This window comes from Lathyrus oleraceus, chromosome 5 (assembly GCF_024323335.1).
Source record: "Lathyrus oleraceus cultivar Zhongwan6 chromosome 5, CAAS_Psat_ZW6_1.0, whole genome shotgun sequence".
In the NCBI taxonomy this organism is placed as follows: Eukaryota; Viridiplantae; Streptophyta; class Magnoliopsida; order Fabales; family Fabaceae; genus Lathyrus; species Lathyrus oleraceus.
Window position 1 is genome coordinate 467,941,716 of NC_066583.1, and position 21,780 is coordinate 467,963,495.

General features: G+C 34.4%; 2 protein-coding genes across 2 annotated transcripts; both read right to left on the reverse strand.

Moving 5' to 3' along the window:
• Positions 1 to 13,398: 13,398 nt before the first annotated feature.
• LOC127081374 (uncharacterized) lies at positions 13,399 to 15,634 on the reverse strand. The gene is made up of 4 exons (XM_051021634.1): positions 15,364 to 15,634; positions 15,185 to 15,274; positions 13,587 to 14,856; positions 13,399 to 13,444 (listed from the first exon to the last, which is right to left on the reverse strand). Exons 1-4 carry the CDS (start codon positions 15,632 to 15,634, stop codon positions 13,399 to 13,401), a joined length of 1,677 nt encoding a protein of 558 aa, XP_050877591.1.
• A 4,240-nt stretch (positions 15,635 to 19,874) lies between these two features.
• On the reverse strand, positions 19,875 to 20,599 carry LOC127085497 (uncharacterized). Its single transcript, XM_051026013.1, has 2 exons — positions 20,349 to 20,599; positions 19,875 to 20,261 (listed from the first exon to the last, which is right to left on the reverse strand). The coding sequence occupies exons 1-2, from the start codon at positions 20,550 to 20,552 to the stop codon at positions 19,899 to 19,901; spliced, it is 567 nt and encodes a 188-aa protein (XP_050881970.1). The 5' UTR covers positions 20,553 to 20,599; the 3' UTR covers positions 19,875 to 19,898.
• Positions 20,600 to 21,780: the final 1,181 nt, after the last annotated feature.

The following is a 21,780-nucleotide window of genomic DNA, read 5'->3' on the forward strand; positions in this document are numbered from 1 at the left end:
GCGCTTTTAGAAAGCGCTTTTAAATATAGACCTTAGTCAGCGCTTTTGAGAAAGCGCTGTTTAAAGTCTTTCAATTAAAAAAAAATTAAAACCAAAAGCGCTGTCTAAGGTGGGGGTTTAGAAAGCGCTTTTGGAAAGCGCTGTCTAAGGCATATCTTAGAAAGCGCTTTCCACAAAAGCGCTGTCTAAGGTCTAATTATAATTAAATTTCATACTTCTATTTTCGTTCTCAGTTCTTTTTGTTTTCCCTCCTGCGATTAAACCCCTCCAGCGAACCCTAACAGCGAACGAGAATACATTGTAATCATTCGGTTTCAATACCAGAAAGTGTTTGAAGAATCGGTTTCAGAACGTCATTTCTACTGCGGTATGTTCTTCATTTCTGCATTTTTTCATTTCTGATTCAGTTCGTCATTTCTACTGCGTTTTGTTCGTCTTTCACCGTTTCCGAAACCCGCAATACGTGAAACAAATTACACAAAGGTTATTCGTTATCGATTGCATACCCAAGACAAATTTTTTCATCTTTAGCATGTGAGTAACAATGGGCTCGGCAAATTTATCACCATCTTCTTCTGGCCATATTGATATGTCAATCTCAGGTTTGGTTTTTTCTTATAATCAGTGTTTTAGCATTCACTCATTAATGATTTTTGGTTAAATGTATTTTACTTGTCTGTGAAATTTCATTAATTTGGATCTGTGAAATTGGCTGTCTATTATATAGATAGCTACTAGATTTGATTATGACTTGGTTTGATTTTGAATGGATGATTTTTTATGTGTGTGGTGGAAGAAAGTTTTTATTTTGTCAGTATTGTTTTTCTTCCGGGTTAATGGAAAGTGCCCACTTTCTAGTTTTTTTATGTATCGGACTCTCAGTTTAACCTTAATTTGAAATTCAAATCCAAAGGAGTATATTTATCATGACCTATGAAGCACATACACAGTCACTAGACACCGGATAGACATTGTAATTTCCGTCTTCATTGCGGTCCGTCCCTAGTCGCCTAAATCGTTCACGCTTCAGTCTCATTGAGGCCCAAGCGTGAGGAGGTGCGTTGAAATTTATGCCTTGATGTCCACCCCTAGTCGATTAAATTGTAGCATTTGGTCTGCCTTCATTGCAGCCTCCAACACCTTCACTGTGTTGGGTTTAAAGGGGTGGATTTAGTCCCATATTGCTTAGATATATAGCGCAGTCTGTGTTGTGTTTAGTGTTATCAAATTGCGGCGCCATGACTGCAATGGTGGATATACATTGCAGTTTTTGGGTTTGCTGCAATGGTAAATATCGGCCGCTATTGCAGGTTTTCCCGCCATAATCCACAATAACAATAACGGTGCAGCAAAGTGGCCGGTATGGTGGGATTTTGGCTCTCCTCCATGGACCGCCATCTGCCATCAACAACACTTGTGTTAAGACTCCATATTTTTAATTAATATGAGACTTTGTCACACTACTAACACTTGTTATTTCTAAATTCTCTCTCAAATATGAGTTTATGCAAATGCTCTTTCTTCTTAAGTGGAAGCTTTTCAAAAAATATATTCTTTTTATAATTATTAAATAAAAATATTTAATATTTTTATATCATTTTAAGTATTATTTATTTAATATTTAAGTTTTTAATAAAATGTAAACTCTTTTAACTAAATATTTTGATTTTTTTAAAATAATCACTTTTTTCAATTTAAATATTAAAATAACTTATTTTTCAAATTAATTACTGAAATAACCACCTTTCATTACTGATGCGCCAACTGAACTGACACATCTAATTCGCATTCAAAGGAGGCGTCCAAGCCATTGGCGCATGCATGCATTGCAGAAAGATTGACTGTTGCAGAGAGATTGAGTGTTGCAATGAGGTTGAGTGTTGCAGAGGTTGAGTATTGTAGAGGTTAAGTGTTGTAGAGGTTGAGTCTTGCATAAGTTGAGTGTTGCATGTATTGAGTGTTACAGATATTGAGTGTTGTGAGTTGTTGCAATATTTATAGATGAGATAGGTTGGCAAGTTGTAGCATGTGATGTATAAGTGTAGGCGTCATTGGGAAGGGCGCATGCCTTTTACTTTTGCATGCATGGTAGTAGGCGCCAAAGGTATGGGTGCATGTCTTGTGTTTAAGCATGCATGTGAGTAGGCGTCAATGAAGATGGCGCATGGGTTGCTTTATGAACCATTGATAAGGGCGCGTGCCTTGTCTTGTTAGGGCAGAAACATATTTGCAGAGAATCATGCAGGTGCATGCCTTTGCTTATTAGGACAAAAGAATTTTGCAGGCGCCATTGGTAAGGGTGATTGCCTTGTCCTGTCTCTGCATGAAATCCTGCAGATTCTTTACGTGATCAGTACACTTGCCTTGTCTTCTACTGCCTTTAGCATCTACCATATTTAACTGCATGCTAATATGTGATCAATGCACTCACCATCAAACACTAAACTTATATTTTAAAAAAATGTCTTCATCACCACATTACATGATCGGTGCCCATACCGATGGTGAAATATTTGAGCATCACTTATTCGACTTTTGTTTTCGCAACACAGAAGTAATCCAGTTTACAATAAATCGATGATCAATTTTTTCACATTTAAAACAAAGAATAGAAAATAAATTGCAGTGTAGTCAGGTGGGATAAATCATCTACAAAAATCTGATGTTCTTTGCAAACAACCAAGTAAAGTTTTATCAGTTGAAGATTCGAGATGATGACGATATTCAACATATGTTTCTCAGTCATGAACAATCTGGATACAATGATATAGAGTTATATATAGTAACACAATAACATCAAGTGTCTCAGTTCGTTGATCTGTCATAAGGGTTTTGTGAAACTAATAACGACGAACAAGCTGAAGTCAATGTTGTTGACGAGGAAGAAGAAGAAGTCGAGTTATTGGTTGATTCAATGGTGAATGATAAAGAAGAAGAAGAGCCACTACCAACTAGTCGTGTATATTATCCACCTCAACACATGACAAGCTTGGATTTGGGTGCAGATGAACCTTCGTCAGATATATTTTATAATCCTTATGTGCAAATTCAAGGATCATTGAAAGAAGGAGACACATTTCGCACAAAAGAAGATTGTGTCAAAGCCATTAAAAAGTATCATATGGAATTATCAGCTAATTATAGGGTTTATTGAACTAATGCAATGAGGTATAAGATTTATTGTCGAAATGAGCTATGCATGTTCCGGTTGTCAACATCTTACCAGAAGAGGAGTGATTCTTGGGAGATTGGTTCTATGGGTCTAGTTCACACATGCTTAATCACGAACCTAATGTAAGACCATCGCAAACTCAGTTCTTAGTTAATATGCTATGAAATTTTTTCTGTCATTAGCGACAATCCATCGTTAAAGGTGAGTACAATAATCTTGCATATTGTAACACAATACAACTATACTCCATCATACAGGAAGGCTTGGATAACTAGGACTAAGGAGGTTGAAAAAGTGTTTGGCAATTGGGAGGAGACTTACAAACAACTTCCAAAATACTTGGTGGCTCTTAAACATTATTCTCCAGGGACTATTGTCAATTTGGAAATGTTATCGACATATACCCCAGACGGGACTTGTGCTATTGGTAATGGAATATTCCACCGGCTCTTATGGGCGTATCAACCATGCATCAAAGGTTTTGCTTTCTGTAAACCTATTATACAAATTGATGGTACATGATTATACGTGAAATATAAAGGAGAACTATTAACATTTTTCCTTGCCCTAGTTGAATGGGAGACAACTGAGGGATGGACTTTTTTCCTAAAAAATATCTTATTGCACATTGCTCCTCAGCCTAACTTATGTTTGATCTCATACCGACACCCTTCAATAGTGAGTGCCTACAAAAACATTGATAATGACTGGTAGGATCCTTCTTCGATGCATGTCTACTGCATTAGACATATCGCTCAAAATTTCATGCGGGAGATCAAAGTCAAAACATTGTGGAAGAAGGTTGTCAATGCAAGGTATGCATTAACAGAACCTTCCTTCAAACACTACCACGAAGACATCATATTGTCAAATGCAAATGCATTAAGGTGGATCAACAATATTCCATTGGAGAAGTGGACTAGGGCATACGACAATGGTCAATGTTATGGCCACATGACAACAAATCTTGTGGAATTAATGAACTATGTCTTCAAAGGCACCCAAAACCTACTTATAACCGCTTTAGTGCAAGCAACCTATTTCAGACTAGGGGCGATATTTGAGACCAGACATTCTGAATGGAGTTCAATGTTACAATCTGGGCAGTTCTTCAGTGATGCTTCAATGAAATTCATTAGAGAGGAAGCTACCAAAGATAACACACATGTGATCACGATGTTTGATTGTACTAAAGGTTGGTATATTGTTGTTGAGTTCATGGATCACAATGAAGACATGTCGATATGACACTATAGAGTGGGACTAGATAGAGGTTGGTGTGAATGCATAAAGTTTCAAGCCCTTTGTATGCCATGCTATGTCATAGCGGCATGTTCAAAGGTGTAGTGGAATCCATCCTACTTACTATCCGACGTTTACAAAGTCATAAGCATTTCCAATGTTTACAAAATTATCTTTTCAGTGGTAGCAAAAGAGGATTATTGGTTTTCATATCAAGAGGACATTCTCTGGCACAATGAAATAATGCGAAGAAAGAAAATGGGCCGCCCAAACAGCACATGTATTTGAACCGAAATGGATACGACGAACAAAATAGTTAGATTATGTAGTTCATGTTGTCAGACCGGTCATAATCGTACTAATTGTCCCAATGTTGGAACAAGCACAACAAGATAATTTTAATTATAACTCTTTTGCTTTATAATAAAAACAACATTTATTTCATATGATAATTTTGTGAGGAAATATCATCACAAACCAATACAACACATAAGTAACACATAAACAACAACACAACAAACTACAACAAATAAAATACCATTACTAACAAATACAACACCTAAACAACATAATTATACGATTACAACAACATAACTATGTGATTACAACCATCAAAACAATTTTGAACATAGTATACATCATCATGTGAACGTCTCTGTTAGTCTTAATATCCACTCATACACGAACTTCTCCATTTTGGTTGAACGTAGACTCAAGCCATTGAATTCTTATGATCCTTTCATCCTCTGCAATTTCCCTATCTAACCAACGGTTCAACGTTCTATTAAGACATTTGAACATTTCTATATTCCAAAGTCGGATCTTTATTGGAGGATGCACTACTGAAAAGATGAAATCGACATTTCTCTTGTGAAAATATGAATATTCAGACATGGTTAAATAAAAGGAAATTGAAGGAGATTGAAGGAAAATGAAGGAAAATGGAAGGAGGATAAGAAGTTGTGTAAAAAATTATGAGAGATACGCAGTGTATTTATAGATCAGCACATATAAGCATGCATCATTACCCTAGGCGCCACACACACATGGCACATGCATGCGCCAATGGATGTGGCGCATACTCACATGCTTGCATGCATACGTCAATGACTTGGGCACCTCCTTTGAATGCTAATTAGATGCGCTGGTTCAACTGGTGCATCAACAATGAAAGGTGGTTATTTCGATAGTTAATTTGAAAAATATGTTATTTTAGTACTTAAATTGAAAAAAATGGTTATTTAAAAACAATCAAATATTTTGTTCTTCAATCATGAATACAAACAACCAAAATGTGTTATTTGATTGTTTTAAGTATGGATAATTTTTTATATTTTTTATGCATATCTTAAATTATAAAAAAATTGTGTTTATGGCTGGGCTTTTTGCATTTTATTTTACTATGAAATGCAGTATGCGATTTTTTTTTAAATAACCATAATTTTCAAAATAAATTCCAAAATAACCATTTTAAAAAAAAAAATCCAAAATAACCACCTTTTAAGACAGATGCGCCAAATGAATTGGCGCATCCGTTTTCCATCATGAGGAGGCGCCAAGGCCTATGACGCCTGCATTGGGAGCCTCGTGAGGAGGCGACAATGCCTATGGCATCTGCGTTTTGGCTCATGAGGAGACGCCAATGCCTATGGCGCCTACATGTCTTGACATGTCAGGCGCCTAGCCTCTTGGCGCATACATTTTCTATCTCCTCTATATAAATACCTCTCCCTGTATGCAATATTTTTCACACAAATCTTCCCTTACAACCATATTTTCTTTTATTCAACTCCACTCTCCTTCAAGTTTTTGAGTTTTAACCATGTCTGAATACATTCACAAGCGAAATGTCGATTTAATATTTTCCACCGTTGCGTCTCCGATAAAGATTCGAATTTGAAATATAGATTCGTTTAAACGTCTTAATCAGATGTTGAACAGTTGGTTAGATGGATAAATTGGAGATGGTGAAAGGATTAGAAGAATCTAATGGCTTGTGTCCATGTTCAACTAAAATGGAGTAGTGCGTGAATGGGTGGATATTACAACTGTCCGAGATGCCCATAGGATGATGCATTACATGTTCAAAATTGTTTTGATGGTTGTAATCGTATAGTTATTGTATTGTAGTTGTTTTAATTGTTTGTGTTGTTGTTTATGTAATGGTATTTTCCTCACAAACTTATAATATGAAATCAATTTAGTTTTTCATATATTGCAACGGAGGTACATGTGAATTTATCTGGTTGTGCTCGTTCCAACACTAGGACAGTTAGTACTATTGTGACCTGGATGACGACATGAACTACATAATCTAACCGTTTTATTCGCCGTATCCATTTCGGTTCGAATGCGGGTGCTGTTTGGGCGACCATTTTTCTTCCTTCGCATAACTTCGTTGTGCCAGACGATGTCCCCTTGATATTCTGGCCAGTAATCCTCTTTTGCTACTACGGAAAAACTAATTTTATAAACATTTGATAGACTGGTGACTTTGTAAACGTTAGATAGCAAGTAGGATGGATCACTTCGAACCTTTGAACATGCCACAATGACATGGAGAAAGGCATACGAAAGGCTTGGAACTTTCCACAATCGCACCAACCTCTATCTAGTTCGACTCTGCATTATCCTATCGCCATTCCCTCATTGTGATCCATGGACTCGACAATACTATACCAACCTTTAGTATGGTCAAACACCGTGACCACATGTGTGTTTGCTTTGACAGCTTCATGTATAATGAATTTCATTGAAAGCATCACTGAACAACTGCCCAGATTGCAACACTGAACTCCATTTGGAATGTCTGGTCTCAAACATCGCCCATATCCTGAAATATGTTGCCTGTACCAAAGCAGTTATAGGTAGGTTATAGATGCCTTTGAAGGCAGAGTTCACTGATTCCACAAGATTTGTTGTCATGTGGCCCCAACGTTGACCGTTGTCGTATGCCCTAGTCCATTTCTCCAATGGAATACTGTCGATCCACCGTACTGCATCTACGTTTGACAATCTTATTTCTTCGCGGTAGTGTTTGAAAGAAGGTTCTGATAATGCATAACCTGCGTTGACAACCTTATTCTGCAACGTCTTGTCTTTGATTTCCCACATGAAATTCTGAGCAATATGTCTAATATAGAAGACATGCATCGAAGGAGGATCTTGCCAGCCATTATCAATGTTATTATATGCACTGATGATTGAAGGGTGTCTGTCGGAGATCAAACATAAGTTAGGCTGCAGTGCAACGTGCAATCGGAGATTTCTTAGGAAAAACCTCCATCCCTCAGCATTCTCCCTTTCAACAAGGGCAAAGGCGATTGGAAAAATGTTGTTGTTGCCATCTTGTGCCACTGCCATCAGTAATGTTCCTTTGTATTTCCCGTACAACCATGTACCATCAATTTGTATAATAGGTGCACAGAAAGAAAAACCTATAATGCATGGTTGATATGCCCAGAAGAGACGGTGGAATATTCCATTTCCAATAGCACACGTCCCATCTTGTGTATACGCGGGCACCGTTTCCAACTTGACAATAGTCCCTGGAGCATACTGTTTTAGAGCCAACAAGTATTTTGGAAGTTGTTTGTAAGACTCCTCTCAGCATTATGTCTCTGTTGACTATGGGTGATGAGCACAGAGGAACGCTCGAGAATATCTCGACATTTGTATGTTATCATTCTCTTTTTACTTATTCCATATTTATTCAGTATACCTTTCTTATCTATGTTTGTATTATATATTACTTCTTCTTATTGTATTTCTTACTTATGTGTTATTAGGACTCAAAGAATTTTTGATTCCGTGTACATGAATATGTACCCCACGATCCTTTGATAGAACCATATATTAGAGGATATGGATTTGGAAATCTCCTCAACATAGTCTCGTACTCGGTGGACTACAAATTCATTCTTGCTTTGTTGGAGAGATGGAGACCCGAGACCCATACATTTCACCTTCCTTTAGGTGAGTGTACCATCACACTTGAGGATGTATACATGTCGTTGGGTCTCCGTATAGATGGTAAGGCCGTGAATGGTAGAGTAAACCAGGATAACTCTATCTGCAACAAATTATTGAGTGCCCCTTTGTGTGACGACCAAATTGAGGGAGAGACATCCGGTCAAGCAAGGGGGCAAGGTATAAATTTAAAATATCTTAAATAATATTATGCGAGTATAATATTGTCCGAAGAATCAACCGAGTATGAAAAAATAATTAAAGCTCGATGTTATATTATGATTTTATTTGATAATTTTTTATTTCCAGAAAGTACAGGTAATTCAGTAAATATTATGTATTTACTGTTGTTACACAATATTAATAAGGTAAGTACATATAATTGGGGTTCAGCTGTGTTTCCCCATCTATATAGTGCAATGTGTAAAAATGCAAAAAAGAATACTTGTACGTTTTTTTCATGTGCGTATTTGTTACAAGTATGGGGTTGGTCAACAATGTTGTCACTCGCCTCGATAAACGAGAATACATTCATGTTCCCGTTTGCAACAAAGTAAGTTTAACACTTTACCATTTAATTAATTATACTTTATATTACAATTAACTGTAAATAATATTTTTCAATTTTTTTATCTAGGTGGTCAGTAAGGGGGATGAACTACAATACGTGTCTAAAACACGCTATAGTAGTCTATCGCAATCTAATTGACTACATTGTTCCAGACGATATAATACTCCTACAAAACTCTATTTTAATTTTAAAATACTTATCAAATTATTTATCATCTAATTGTGTCATATTGTTGTACAGTTTATCTGGAGGCCATATCTAGGTCTTGATCATCAGGTGAACCATGCCGATGTTGCAGTTTGGACAGCAAAGACACTAATTATCCAGTTCACTACTGTGGAAATGCACCAGAGTGACCGGGTAAAACTACAGTTCGGCATGCAACAACAGATTCCAGAACCTCCGACGTGTTTGGGAGATTGACATCAAAAAAGAGTTGATGCCCAATGGAATTAACCCGACTGGAGAGACTTTGCAAAAGAGATGTGTCGTCAATGGAGGAATCGACGACAACACATCTTAAATGAACCAGTCATCCATGGTGCAAAACCAACTCAACAATATATGGCATAATTTAGGTGGATAACAATGCAACAATTTGTGCCTGAGCCACAACATTTGATAGATCCACACCAACTAGTTTCGTCATCGTACGCCCAACAACAAGTCTTTGTCCAACACCAATGTCAAACCACCCAAACCCAACAACCAACCTCACACCATCAACCTACCACATACACCCAACAACCAAACACCCAACTTCGCAACCCATTCATGTCATCCATCCAACAACCAAACACCCAACATCGCAATCCATTCATGTCACCCACCCAACCACAAAACCAAGAATACAACCCTACCCACCAACAACCATAGGCTTCAACCACAATCGTTAATAGCTCAGATGATTCATATGGGTCACTTCATTGTAGCCCCCAACCAATGACCACTCAAACATCTCATCACCAAAATACAAAACCATTGTTTAACTATAGTACGTCCCAGGAACCACTACTTCGTTTCCAAAACGATTCAATGTCCCAATTTGGCAATTATACCGTCCACAATCCACCCAACCCCATCGACCTAACTATGATGACATGGGCACCGAACTCCATTACGGAAGCGTCGTTGGAGACCCCAAACACCTTAGGAAAATCGTGGGAGACCTCAAAGACAAACTAACGCACCTGGATGTGGAATCGGGGGATGTTTCGATCGGGCAGGTCATTAAATTTTTGTCAATCCCATGTAACATTTATTATATCATGAATATTTTTTTTATATTATTTTTTATTATTTAATAAAAAAAGAAAGAAAAGAAAATACATGGGTGTATGCGCCAAATGAATTGGTGCATACACCACATGCAACAAGCAGGCGCCATAGGCATTGGCGCCTCCTCATGAGGCAACCAATGCATGCGCCACTAAAGGTGGCGTCTCCTCATGATGAAAAATGGATGCGCCAGTTCATCTGGCGCATCTGTTTTAAAAGGTGGTTATTTTAGATTTTTTTTTAAATGGTTATTTGGGAAATTATTTTGAAAATTGTGGTTATTTAAAAAAAATCACGGTATGCATTTAATATTTTTTATTTTTATATGAGAAAAGAGATAGTCCGATTGTGTAAATTAATTTTATATTATTAATTAATGATGATTGTATATTCTATTAAATCGTATTAAAAAATTTAAATTACATTTATAATATAATAAAGTGATATATTTTAATTAGATGATAGTATAAAAAAACTTATATTATCAATGCATCTTTATTAAATTCTTTTTATATTCGTATATAAAATGCATTTTAAAGTGATATATTTTTATTTTTTTGCTTCTGCCATATTTTTTTTTTACAATTTTGTTCTACAATTATTTAACTCTATCCTGCATTTCTTACACTCCACTATGCATTTTATAGCTGTAAAACTTTTAAATGGCAAAATATGAAAGAATATAAATTATTTATTCAAATTATATAGGAGTGTTACAAATATATTTGTAAGGTATGTTCCTCCATAAAGAATATTGTTCTTTACTCTATTAGTTTTTTCTTTTAACTAGCAAAGGAGTGTTAAAAATTAAAATATAATATATTTTTTTGTTTATATATATATATATATATATATATATATATATATATATATATATATATATATATATATATATATATATATATATATATATATGGTTGGATCAACGTACACAAATTTATTGCATAAGAGTTTTTTTTAATGTAATGGATGTTAAATGATCAATAAATGGGTTCAAAAAATTTCCACAAATAACTTTTTCCAGTTTGGGACATAATAAAGTAAAACATTATTAATTTATAGTAATATAATTTGCTTAATTTTTTTGTATACTATATTAAGGAAATAATCAAAAAATATAATACAAAAATATTTTTACAATTTATTGGTATATTGATATATAATAAACATTTCATTGTTAATGTTATGAATAAACATTCCATTTATCATTGAGATTTTGGACATAAGAAATAAAAATATATTTATTTAGTAATGGATGAAGTTTTCCAATCTGTTACTAATTTTAGGTATAAAAGCGCAAATATTAACCTTCATAATAAATGAACGTATATTAACCTTCATTTATCAACAATTTGGAACCACTCCATGCATTTGACACTGAAAATTATATAATTAATATAAAAATTATTGAACGTATAATGAAAAATACAAATCAGCTATATATTTATAAAGTCTGATAGTGTAATACCTTGGCCATCTTTTACCATTGCATGAGTGAGCAGAATTATAATAGCTCCATTGTTTTTAGGATCATTGTAGTAAGTCAAAAATTTTGATCCATAGATTTCCCATAAATTGCAATTTATGCAATTACCCCTATTTCGCAATATAAATAAACAATATTATATGATGGGATTCAGTGATGCAAAATATATAAATTTATCAAACACATAAGTTATGAAAACAATGCGCATTACTTCAAATCTTTCAGCACAACAGAAACAACAACTTTCTTCCCCGGAGTGTTGAATTGGATATGGTTTATCTCACTAACAGCACCAATAATATCTACATTAAAGTAAGGTTCATTATTCAATGTGTTTGCAAATATATAAGTTATATAAGTTATAATAGAATTTAAATTACCTTTCAGTCTATCGGTTTTGCATTTGCCTTGAAGTATCTCACCAAAATCTTTAAAGAAATATCCTTTAGGTGGAATATTTTGAAGTTCGATTGCCTTCATTGTGGTACCACCAAGAAACACAATTTTTTTTGAATGATCACATACCTTCCACTGAAAATCATTGTTATAGACACTGCCATTGTTTATAATGCAGGTCATATTCTCCTTAATGACCTCTTTCCATTTCAGTAAATGGTCATGACGAATAAGGACCTGAATCCGATCACCCTAACAAAATAAAAATAATCTTCTTTTTATATGTTATACAAAAAAGCATTTTGTTGTAATTACTAACTACTCCCTCCGGTCTCATATGTAAGCAAAAAAAAAAATTTGGAGTCTCAAATATAAGCAAAAATTAATTACAATGGTTACAATTAAATATACCATTCCAATTTTACCCTCAAATTTAGTTTTTCAATATTCATGTTTATTCCTATAATAACTCCACTTTTTACACTTCCAAAAGAGCATTTATTCTGAAACGTTGCATTTGTTATCATTGACTTTTGAAAAGTCATATCCTATTATAAATGGTGCAGTATCATCTTGTACAAAACTCCATGAGTCTTGTTCTTCCTTTTTTTTTTATACTCTAAAAATGGCAAACCCACATCATTTAGCTAATGAGTTTCCATCTTTTGATTTAGGTATCGAAGACAATAAAGTTCCTGAAACAATTCAAACTCCAACAAATGAAAGTGCAGAAAATATCACTCCAAAGAATGAAAGTGAAAATGCTCTAACTCCAACAAATGAAAACACCATTGTTGAATACTTAGATATGGATGAGTTTGATCTGAACAAATTACCAGCATTGAACTTTGGTGTCAAGAAAGAAGAGGTTAAAGATATGATAAAAATTTACTTAGATTATTTAAACTAGGTGTGTTCTTATTTGGATTTTTATGATGTTTAATGTTTCTTTGTTGTTTCTATTGCACTGTTAAAGAATTGTACTGCTATGTTTCTTTATGATTGTGATGTTTAATGTTTATTTTTCTAATCATCTTCTATTGGTTTTTTGGAGTAATGTCATTGTCTATTTTATTTTTCATTTGTTAAAAAATTCTAACGTGCAGTACCAGTGCCATCAGTAAGGAACTAACATGCATTCTTCATGAAACTAACTAGTAAGTCTAATGTAAACTAACTAGCATTCTTCATATTTTCTTCTTATTGTAATGTACAGTACCAATAATATGAAATAGGTAGTACAACACATAAACTAATAAGTCTAATGTAACTAACTAGCATTCTTCATATTTCCTTCTCCATGTAAATTCCATGATCTAGAACCAACCTCCTGAAAAATGAATAAATCAAATTTGACAAAAATTAGCGTACACTATTTTATTTAAAAATTTATAGAAAATACGATTATATAAACCAACAAGTTCGTACCTTAATTATCATTGTTTAAATATTGAAAAGTATTTTCAACTAACTCTCGGTCACATTTTAGTTGCGTAGGTAGTATGCCTCGATTAAGCAACACTTCTTTCTTCATATGGGGAATTCGGTAATTATTAGATCCTTTAATTTTCATGATTTCAATCATACAAGATTGAAGTGTGAGAAAAATTTTGTCAGATTGTTTGCTAGAAAAATTATCATATGAGTTTTGCACAACTTCAATGAGTTCATCAACTGATTTTGAAACTTCTTTTTGTTGTAATGATTGAATGGCATTGAAAAAACTCAGATCTAAAACATTTAAATCAGGAGAATTCGGTGGTTGACAAGATAAACGGATGTCAAATCCTCCTTCAGAAGCTGCTTTACGAAATTCTTCATCGTCAATAGAAACATGACACGGAGAATTATCTTGTTGTATATAAATTGTTTCCATTGCATGTTCTCTCGGCCATTTTTCTTTAATTGCAGGTAACACTTTATTGATTAGAAAATTTCGACTAACTTCTTTAGTGATAGAAGTAATCGGTTTAGTTTCAAGTGTACCCGAAGCTCTATTGATACTTGACCTTTTTGCTGCAACTTTTTGAACAAGAGGAAAGACGGCAATTTTTCCCGAAAATATCTCCTTATCACCGTCATCAAATCTAGGCCTAGCGACTGCTACTAAAAACATGACTTTTCCAATAAAAATTTTATTTTTGCATGTGCGATATGGCTCATCCTCATTTTCAAGAAGGTAGTAGTTAGCTGATTTTTTGGTCATGTAGAACCATTTTTCATCTATGTGGACGATATTATGCATAGACTTAAACTCCGGATCATGAGGAAGACTAGTTTCTTCAAGCATGGACAAGCAAAATCTAAGACGATCTTTCATATTGCTATCTTTCATTTGTGGCTTTAGAGCATTTGAATGCCGACGCAAAGTCCCATCCTTTACAAACTTAAACAATGCTGTTTTGCTAATGCCCAAGACAAATGCGAGGCTCTGAAGAGTGCTACGTTTAGCTAACGAAATATCCCGCACTTTTTCAATATCTACCGCAACTCTTTTCCGACCACAATTTTTTGTTCTTTTATGAGACGCATCACCTGTTTGAGATACTTGCTTCCAAATTCGATAAATAACATCGATGGATACCGAGTATTTGGATGCCAACCATATAACAGTTCCGGATTTTAGTTTTCCACCACAACTATTCTTTATCAATAATTGAGCAATTATTTTCCGTTGATCATTGTTTAAAAATGATCTTTTTTTCCTAAAAGTTTCAGGTTCATGTTGAACCATTGTGGACACTGCATGAAAAAATTGAAAATAATTAAGAAACAAGTATATGCTGCTACGCTGCTACTGTCTCATGTTTGTTACTACATGTTCTTATTGGCAAACAAAATATGGCTCTGTAATGAATAGAAAACAAATGATGACACTCCATTTATATTAATTTATGCATGTCTCATGTTTGTTGCTAATGCATGACTCATGCATGTTTTATATTTATAAACAAAATATGGCAATGTAGTAATGAATAGAAAACAAAAAGTAATGATATGATATGAAAAAAAGATGACACAGTAATGATATGAACAAACAAAAATATAATGATATGATAAAAAATCTTACTAGCTGCAATACTTTCAGTTTCTCCATCACTTTCATATTGATTAAATTCAGTCTCCTCTCCATCTTCTTCATTTGGAATAAATTCACTCTCTGCAATTTTATAAAACAGTATTAAAAGTGAAAAAAATTAATTAAGTTGTTCAAAAATTATCTAACATAAAAGTATTAGAGCATATTACCTTCTTCCATGACATGAACTTCATTTGAATATAAAGCATCAACATCAATGTCCTCATTAATATTAAAAATACCATGTTCAAAATCATTTTCACAATTGAACATATTAGCTTCTTCCATGTATTCTTCATTTGATGAACTACCATGTAGGTCCTTAAAAGACAAGTTAAAATTACTTGAAGAAGGATCATTTAGATTAATGGATGGTGTTATGTTGCATTCCATCATTTCATGATCAATATATGGAGTGTTTAGATCAATATTAAGAGGCATTTTTATGAGAACCAAAAGATAATGATACAGGAAATGTAAAATTTTGGCTATGAAAATGAGAACCAAAAGCTTTAGTATTTATAGAACTCACTATGAAAATGTTAAATTTCTACAGGGCGGGACCATGGAAATTTAGGCGGGTGGAGAATACAGTAAATGGACTAAGAAGTGTTGTTTTTAGGCGGGACAAATTTCTACAGGAAATTTTAGTAAGAGTAAGTGGAATATATAACCACTAAATGACTAACCATTAAATGGTATTAATAAAAATTGACTAACCATTAAATGGTTATAATAAAAATATTAATTTATTTCTAAATTAATAAATAAGGGTAAATATGGAAAAAATGTATATTTTCCATTACTTAAATGAATATATAGCCACTTTCTTAAAGGGTGAGCTTTTTTTTTTTTTGCTTACATATGAGACCGGAGGGAGTATCATACAAAAATCTATACTTAAAAAAAGAAAAGCAATTTACCAAGGAATCCATAACAATCATCTCCAAATGTTCAATACCCTTATTATTCACAACACTCCAAACATCCATTATTCGAACAGCAAGACGTCAAGTTTCTTTTGAGTCATTGATGTCTTTCACAGAATCAACCTTTCTACTCATTTTCACTGAAAAAAAATTCAAAAATTAATGTAACTGCAAATTTAGATGACTATAAAATTAAAAACCTAATAACCTGGAAAAAAAAAAGTATATAAATTTGATAGAGGTGTGTGGCAAAATGCTGAAAAGGATCCAACCTTTGATGTTACACATATATAACATCGAATTGATTAGCAGCATTCTTGAAGAAGAAGGCGTGAAGACTGTTGTGTTCCCAAGGAAATTTTCGGCGTGCAAGTAATAGGAAAATGCATTTTTTATGTTGTCGAGGCAAATTTATTAAATTGTAAAATGGTAGAGTTAGTTAAAATGGTACTCCCTCCGTTCCTTTTTAAGTGTCATTTTTTTATTTTTTATACATACCAAGAAATCTAATCATTGTTGTTACTTTTCACACAATAACTCTTCTTTTACCTATAATACCCTTAATTATATATTATATTCATTTTACTTTTTCTCTCTCTGTAATAATTACCTAGGGGTAATTTTGACAAAAGAGCAATTAATACTACATTGAACTTAGCAAGTGACAATCACTACGCCAAACAAGACCTTAGACAGCGCTTTTTTTAGCCTTAGACAGCGCTTTAAAGCGCTGTCTAAACCTCCGCTGCTAAAGGTTTAGACAGCGCTTTTTGAAATCTTAAAAGCGCTGTCTAAGCCCCCCCCCCCCCCCCCCCCCCCCCCCCCTTAGACAGCGCTTTGGCCTAAAGCGCTTTCTAAGACCCTCCTATTTTAATTTTTTTAGGTATACCTTAGACAGCGCTTTTGGCAAAAGCGTTGTCTAAGGGGGGGGCTTAGACAGCGCTTTTCATAAAGCGCTGTCTAAGCCCCCCCCCCCTTAGACAGCGCTTTTGCCTAAAGCGCTTTCTAAGACCCCCCTTAGACAGCGCTTTTTCCAAAAGCGCTGTCTAATGTATACGAAAATTTTTGTAGCTTTTGTTTTAAACCACATTTTTTCCAGGTTTATAAACCAGAATTTCTACCTGTTTTCAACCAGATTTTGACAGACAGAATCACATTTTATACATGCCATTTTGGCCTTTTTTCTACCAATTTTTGGCTAACAAATATATATATACCAATTCAAACCAATTTTGCCTTAAATGTATCAAAATATATACAAATTTATGTACACATTTACAAGTCATTACATATACTACAAATTTATGTACACATTTACAAGTCATTACATATATTACAAATATACTACAAAATTACACAAATTTATGAAAAAACTTTGAGCTCTATCATGAATTGACACCACTCCTCTTTGATTTCGTCCACTTGATCCTTTGTATAAAATGCACACTTGAATTCCTCAAAGTACTACATAATAATATAACATATTTTGAATTAATTCCAACTATTTAATTATATGAGATATGTGTAAATATAAAAATAACTCATAAGTTAGAAATACATACATCGGTGGGAATCACTAATCGGCCCAAAGCAAGAGTATCCCGCATAAACCTCAACACGAAATACCCGCAATCTATTTGATTACGTTGTTGAGGACACTACATGAAAAAAAAATATGGATTATAAATCCTAAGTTTTATCAAGTGTCATCACTAATATAATAAAAAATGTGGTAATTAAAAATATACCGCCACTTTAATCCATGTAATGCGGTTGGCGCCCCTCCTTGAGGTTTGGATATCTCGTTGGGCCCGAAAAGCTTGTAGGATGCTAATAAAATAAAAATGAAGCAATTAGAACAATTCACATAAACTAAGAAAATTTTTGAACATTCTCACTTACGTGTCAATTAGGAACTTCATATCCGGGTATGTTGTCCAATCATTTCCTAACGAGTCAAGATAATACACAATTTCTCGGATAGGATTGATTGCGAGCAACAACCAATGTCCACTGTAATGATTAGGCAAATGTTAGATGGTAACTTGGAAAATAATTATAATAGATGAATTTAGAATGAAATGCTAACCCGGTATTAAACGGTATAAAAAACAACTTCTCCGCATCTTTATTGTCATTGAGGGTCCGAAGAACGTACTCCGTCACGGTATCCGGTCTATTTAAGATTAAACCTAAGTTGATGCTCGCGGGTGCTAAGAATCCGAATGACTCGTCCAAATCATTGGGGCGCATCATTTTGTCATACAAAAACCTAATATAAAAACATCATTAACACCTCTTTTGAAACATAAAGTAAACCGGATTAACATAAAGTAAACATCATTAACATAAGTTGTTTAATTAATAAAACAAAGTAGACCGGATTTACCTAATATATGTATTGACAACGTTGACGCCGATTTCTTCATGACCAAAAACTTGCATGAAGTCTTCATTACCAATCATTTGGTCGTGAGCAAAGCCGAAAATCCCTTCCTCCATATGTATAGTCCGAACACCTCCGGTCGGTATATCGGTCATCTCTATAAATGTCCTGAGGCACGACCTATACTTGGTGGTAGGTTTTTTCCTAGCTACGGTCTTCTTAGCACCAGAACTTTTTACCCGTGCGGAGGCGTTCCTAACCTCCTTTATTTGTTGTGCGGAGGCATTGCTAACCTCATTTTCTTGAACCTACATGTCATATAAATAGTTAGATCAAATTAAGAATGTAACAACTTCCATGAATATATGTCATATAATTGTATATTACCTCTTTTCTTGATTTGGATTTTGTGGGAGTCTATTTAACATAATCAAGGAAAATATGTAAGTAAAATTTTAAGCATAAATTTTAAACTTTGAATATACACATTAAAGTTAACATAAGTTTTAAGCATACCTCATATCCTACGCATATGAGGTTTGTCGGCCATGCAACAAACGAACCTACTGCTTCGTGCACCGTTGTTGCATCCGAATCATCGCTAGGATATGGTAATAATGCATTCGGGTCAACTGCAATATCAACTGATACCTTCAAACATCCAGCAGGGAGCTCTCTAGTGTGGAGTAATACTCCGCTAACGTTATGCACTTTTCCCTTGCCAACCATCCGATAGTGTGGTGACGACAAATACAGCTGACAATGGGAAATGCCCTAAAACCAATAATAACAAGAAATCGTTAATGTGTATATATGTCAAATACATAATTTAAGCAAATAGTTCAATTTAAGACAATTATATGTAATTACCTCTGGAATGTTCGGTTGAAAGGTACAGTTGATACTGTTTTTGTCCGAAGCATCTCTGTATACCGTTGAGGCGCTAGCCTCTCTTTCTCTCCTCAATGCATCAAGCTCAGCTTGCATGGCTTCCAATCTTGCATGAAGCTCCCGATTACTAGGAGCCTTTCCTTTTTTAACACTGAGGGAGGTCGGAGTGACTCCAAATCCCTTACCCCTCACCCGACCAGAATACTCAGGGACATCTAATGCCCGACTAAGTATGTTCTTAATATCATCGGGAGATAGAGTCTGAGATAGCTCCTCCTGAAAAATCAGATGAATACCGTATACATGTCAAATATTTGTGTATAAAAATGTTATTCAATTAATGAAAAAATGTTATACTTACACATTTCTGGTGTTTAAAACGTCTTCTTGAGGAACTCCAGATTTGCCCACACGGGCTTCCTTCCACAAAACATGTGCAGGAAGAGATGTTTCTGAACTTTCCTCCTTCTGCAGCTACACATTAAGTCATACAATTTGATCAGATAAAACTAATATATGATGAACAAATTTGTTTTCGCAATTTATAAATACTTACCATGGATTGTTCTAAGCGTCCATATCCGACACGTCCTTTTCGGTACGGATATGCGGGACTTGATGCTCTTTCCCGATTTGTAGCACTTATTCTTTGAAAAGTCGGGTCTTGTCTTTTGGATTTGAAAGCTTCCCATTCTTCAGCCGATATCAAACTTTCATATTTTCTAGGAAGCTCCGCATCCACAAAATTACCATCCGCATCCTTAAGGAACTTGGATGATAAAAATGTCCGAAATCCTCTAAGAAGCTTTCCGGCCAATTTCATACAAAACCCTCTTCTTTCGTCTTCGATGTTAAAACATCGCTAAGAAAAACATACAGATTGATAGTTAGTATCGGTAATTGAAAAAACATAATTGATACCGTATAATTAAGGGCCAAATGATTGTACCTTTATCTCACTCCAAATTTTTTCTTTGGACTCTTTCAACTCTTTATTTCTCCAATCATCACATGTAATGGGAATTTCATTCCTTACTAGTGCACCGATGAAACTAGTTAAGGTATGCCCATTAGGTTCTATAAGTTGTCCCTGGTTGTTCCAAGAGACATCTAGTATGATGCCTCGAGATCTTCCTTGGACCACCCTTCGCATTACTGTGATGCCTCTTCGGATTTCTTCTTCCGCGGATACTTTACTAACTTCCTCATGTTGGTCATCAGCCATGTCTAACCTGTAATAAACCAAGGAAACCATCAAATATCAAATATAACTTATAATCAAAACAATTGAAAACAAAAAAATAAAGAAATCATGCATTATCAGATATAACTTATAATCAAAGCAATTGAATACAAAAATATAATGAAATCATGCATTACCACATATAACTTATAATCAAAACAAATGAAAACAAAAAATAAAGAAACCATGGATAATTTACCTACTAAGTCACTAACATCTCTTTCTTTTCTTTGTTGGAATATTAATCACTTGTTTCTTAGCAATGCGTACGGATGAATTGATCCAAATTCCCTCATTATGATCGTTTCTTATATATGACTCATCCGGTATAAGATCCTCAACTTCATCATTTCTATTCAACTCATTCCGTCTAATGCGTGACTCATTCTCAACATCAATATCACATTGATCGACACCGCTATCATCAGTCACTTTGTTAGAGAAAAGCACTATAGACCATTTTGTACTCTTCGGGTCATTCACATAGAACACTTGTTTAGCTTGAGATGCTAGAATAAAAGGTTCATCTTTGTACCCCACCCTAGTAAGATCAACTTGCAAAAATCCAGACTTATCCATTCGTATGCCACTACTATTCACCCACTTGCAACCAAAGATGGGAATCTGAAACTTCTCGTAATCAAACACCCAAATGTGCTCAATAACTCCAAAATATGACAAATTTGCATATTTGGGGTTTAAGTCCTTCATACTTGATATATGCATTGCTTCAGCTAGCACGGTGACACCACTATTTTGCATAGTACTCTTATCATCTTGTTCTTTGGTATAAAATGTGTATCCATTAATTGAATATGCGCTATGAGAAAACACATGCAAACTTGGACCATATGCCAAACATCTCAACCTTTCTGTTACCGAAGAAGGATCTGAAGAGCGCTTCAAATAAATATGATCCTTCAACCATTGTATGAAACTTTGATTGTGCTCTATAACTATCCAATTTTCATTTCTGTTCGGATTTAACCTTCGGAGTACATCCTTGTGCATTTCAACATATGGCTCAACCTCATTATTATTGTGCAGAACATACAAATGAACTTGATCCCGTTCATCCCTTGATATTGTCACAATTTTATTCCCAATTAATTTTTTACCTTCCATTTTGTCGAAAATC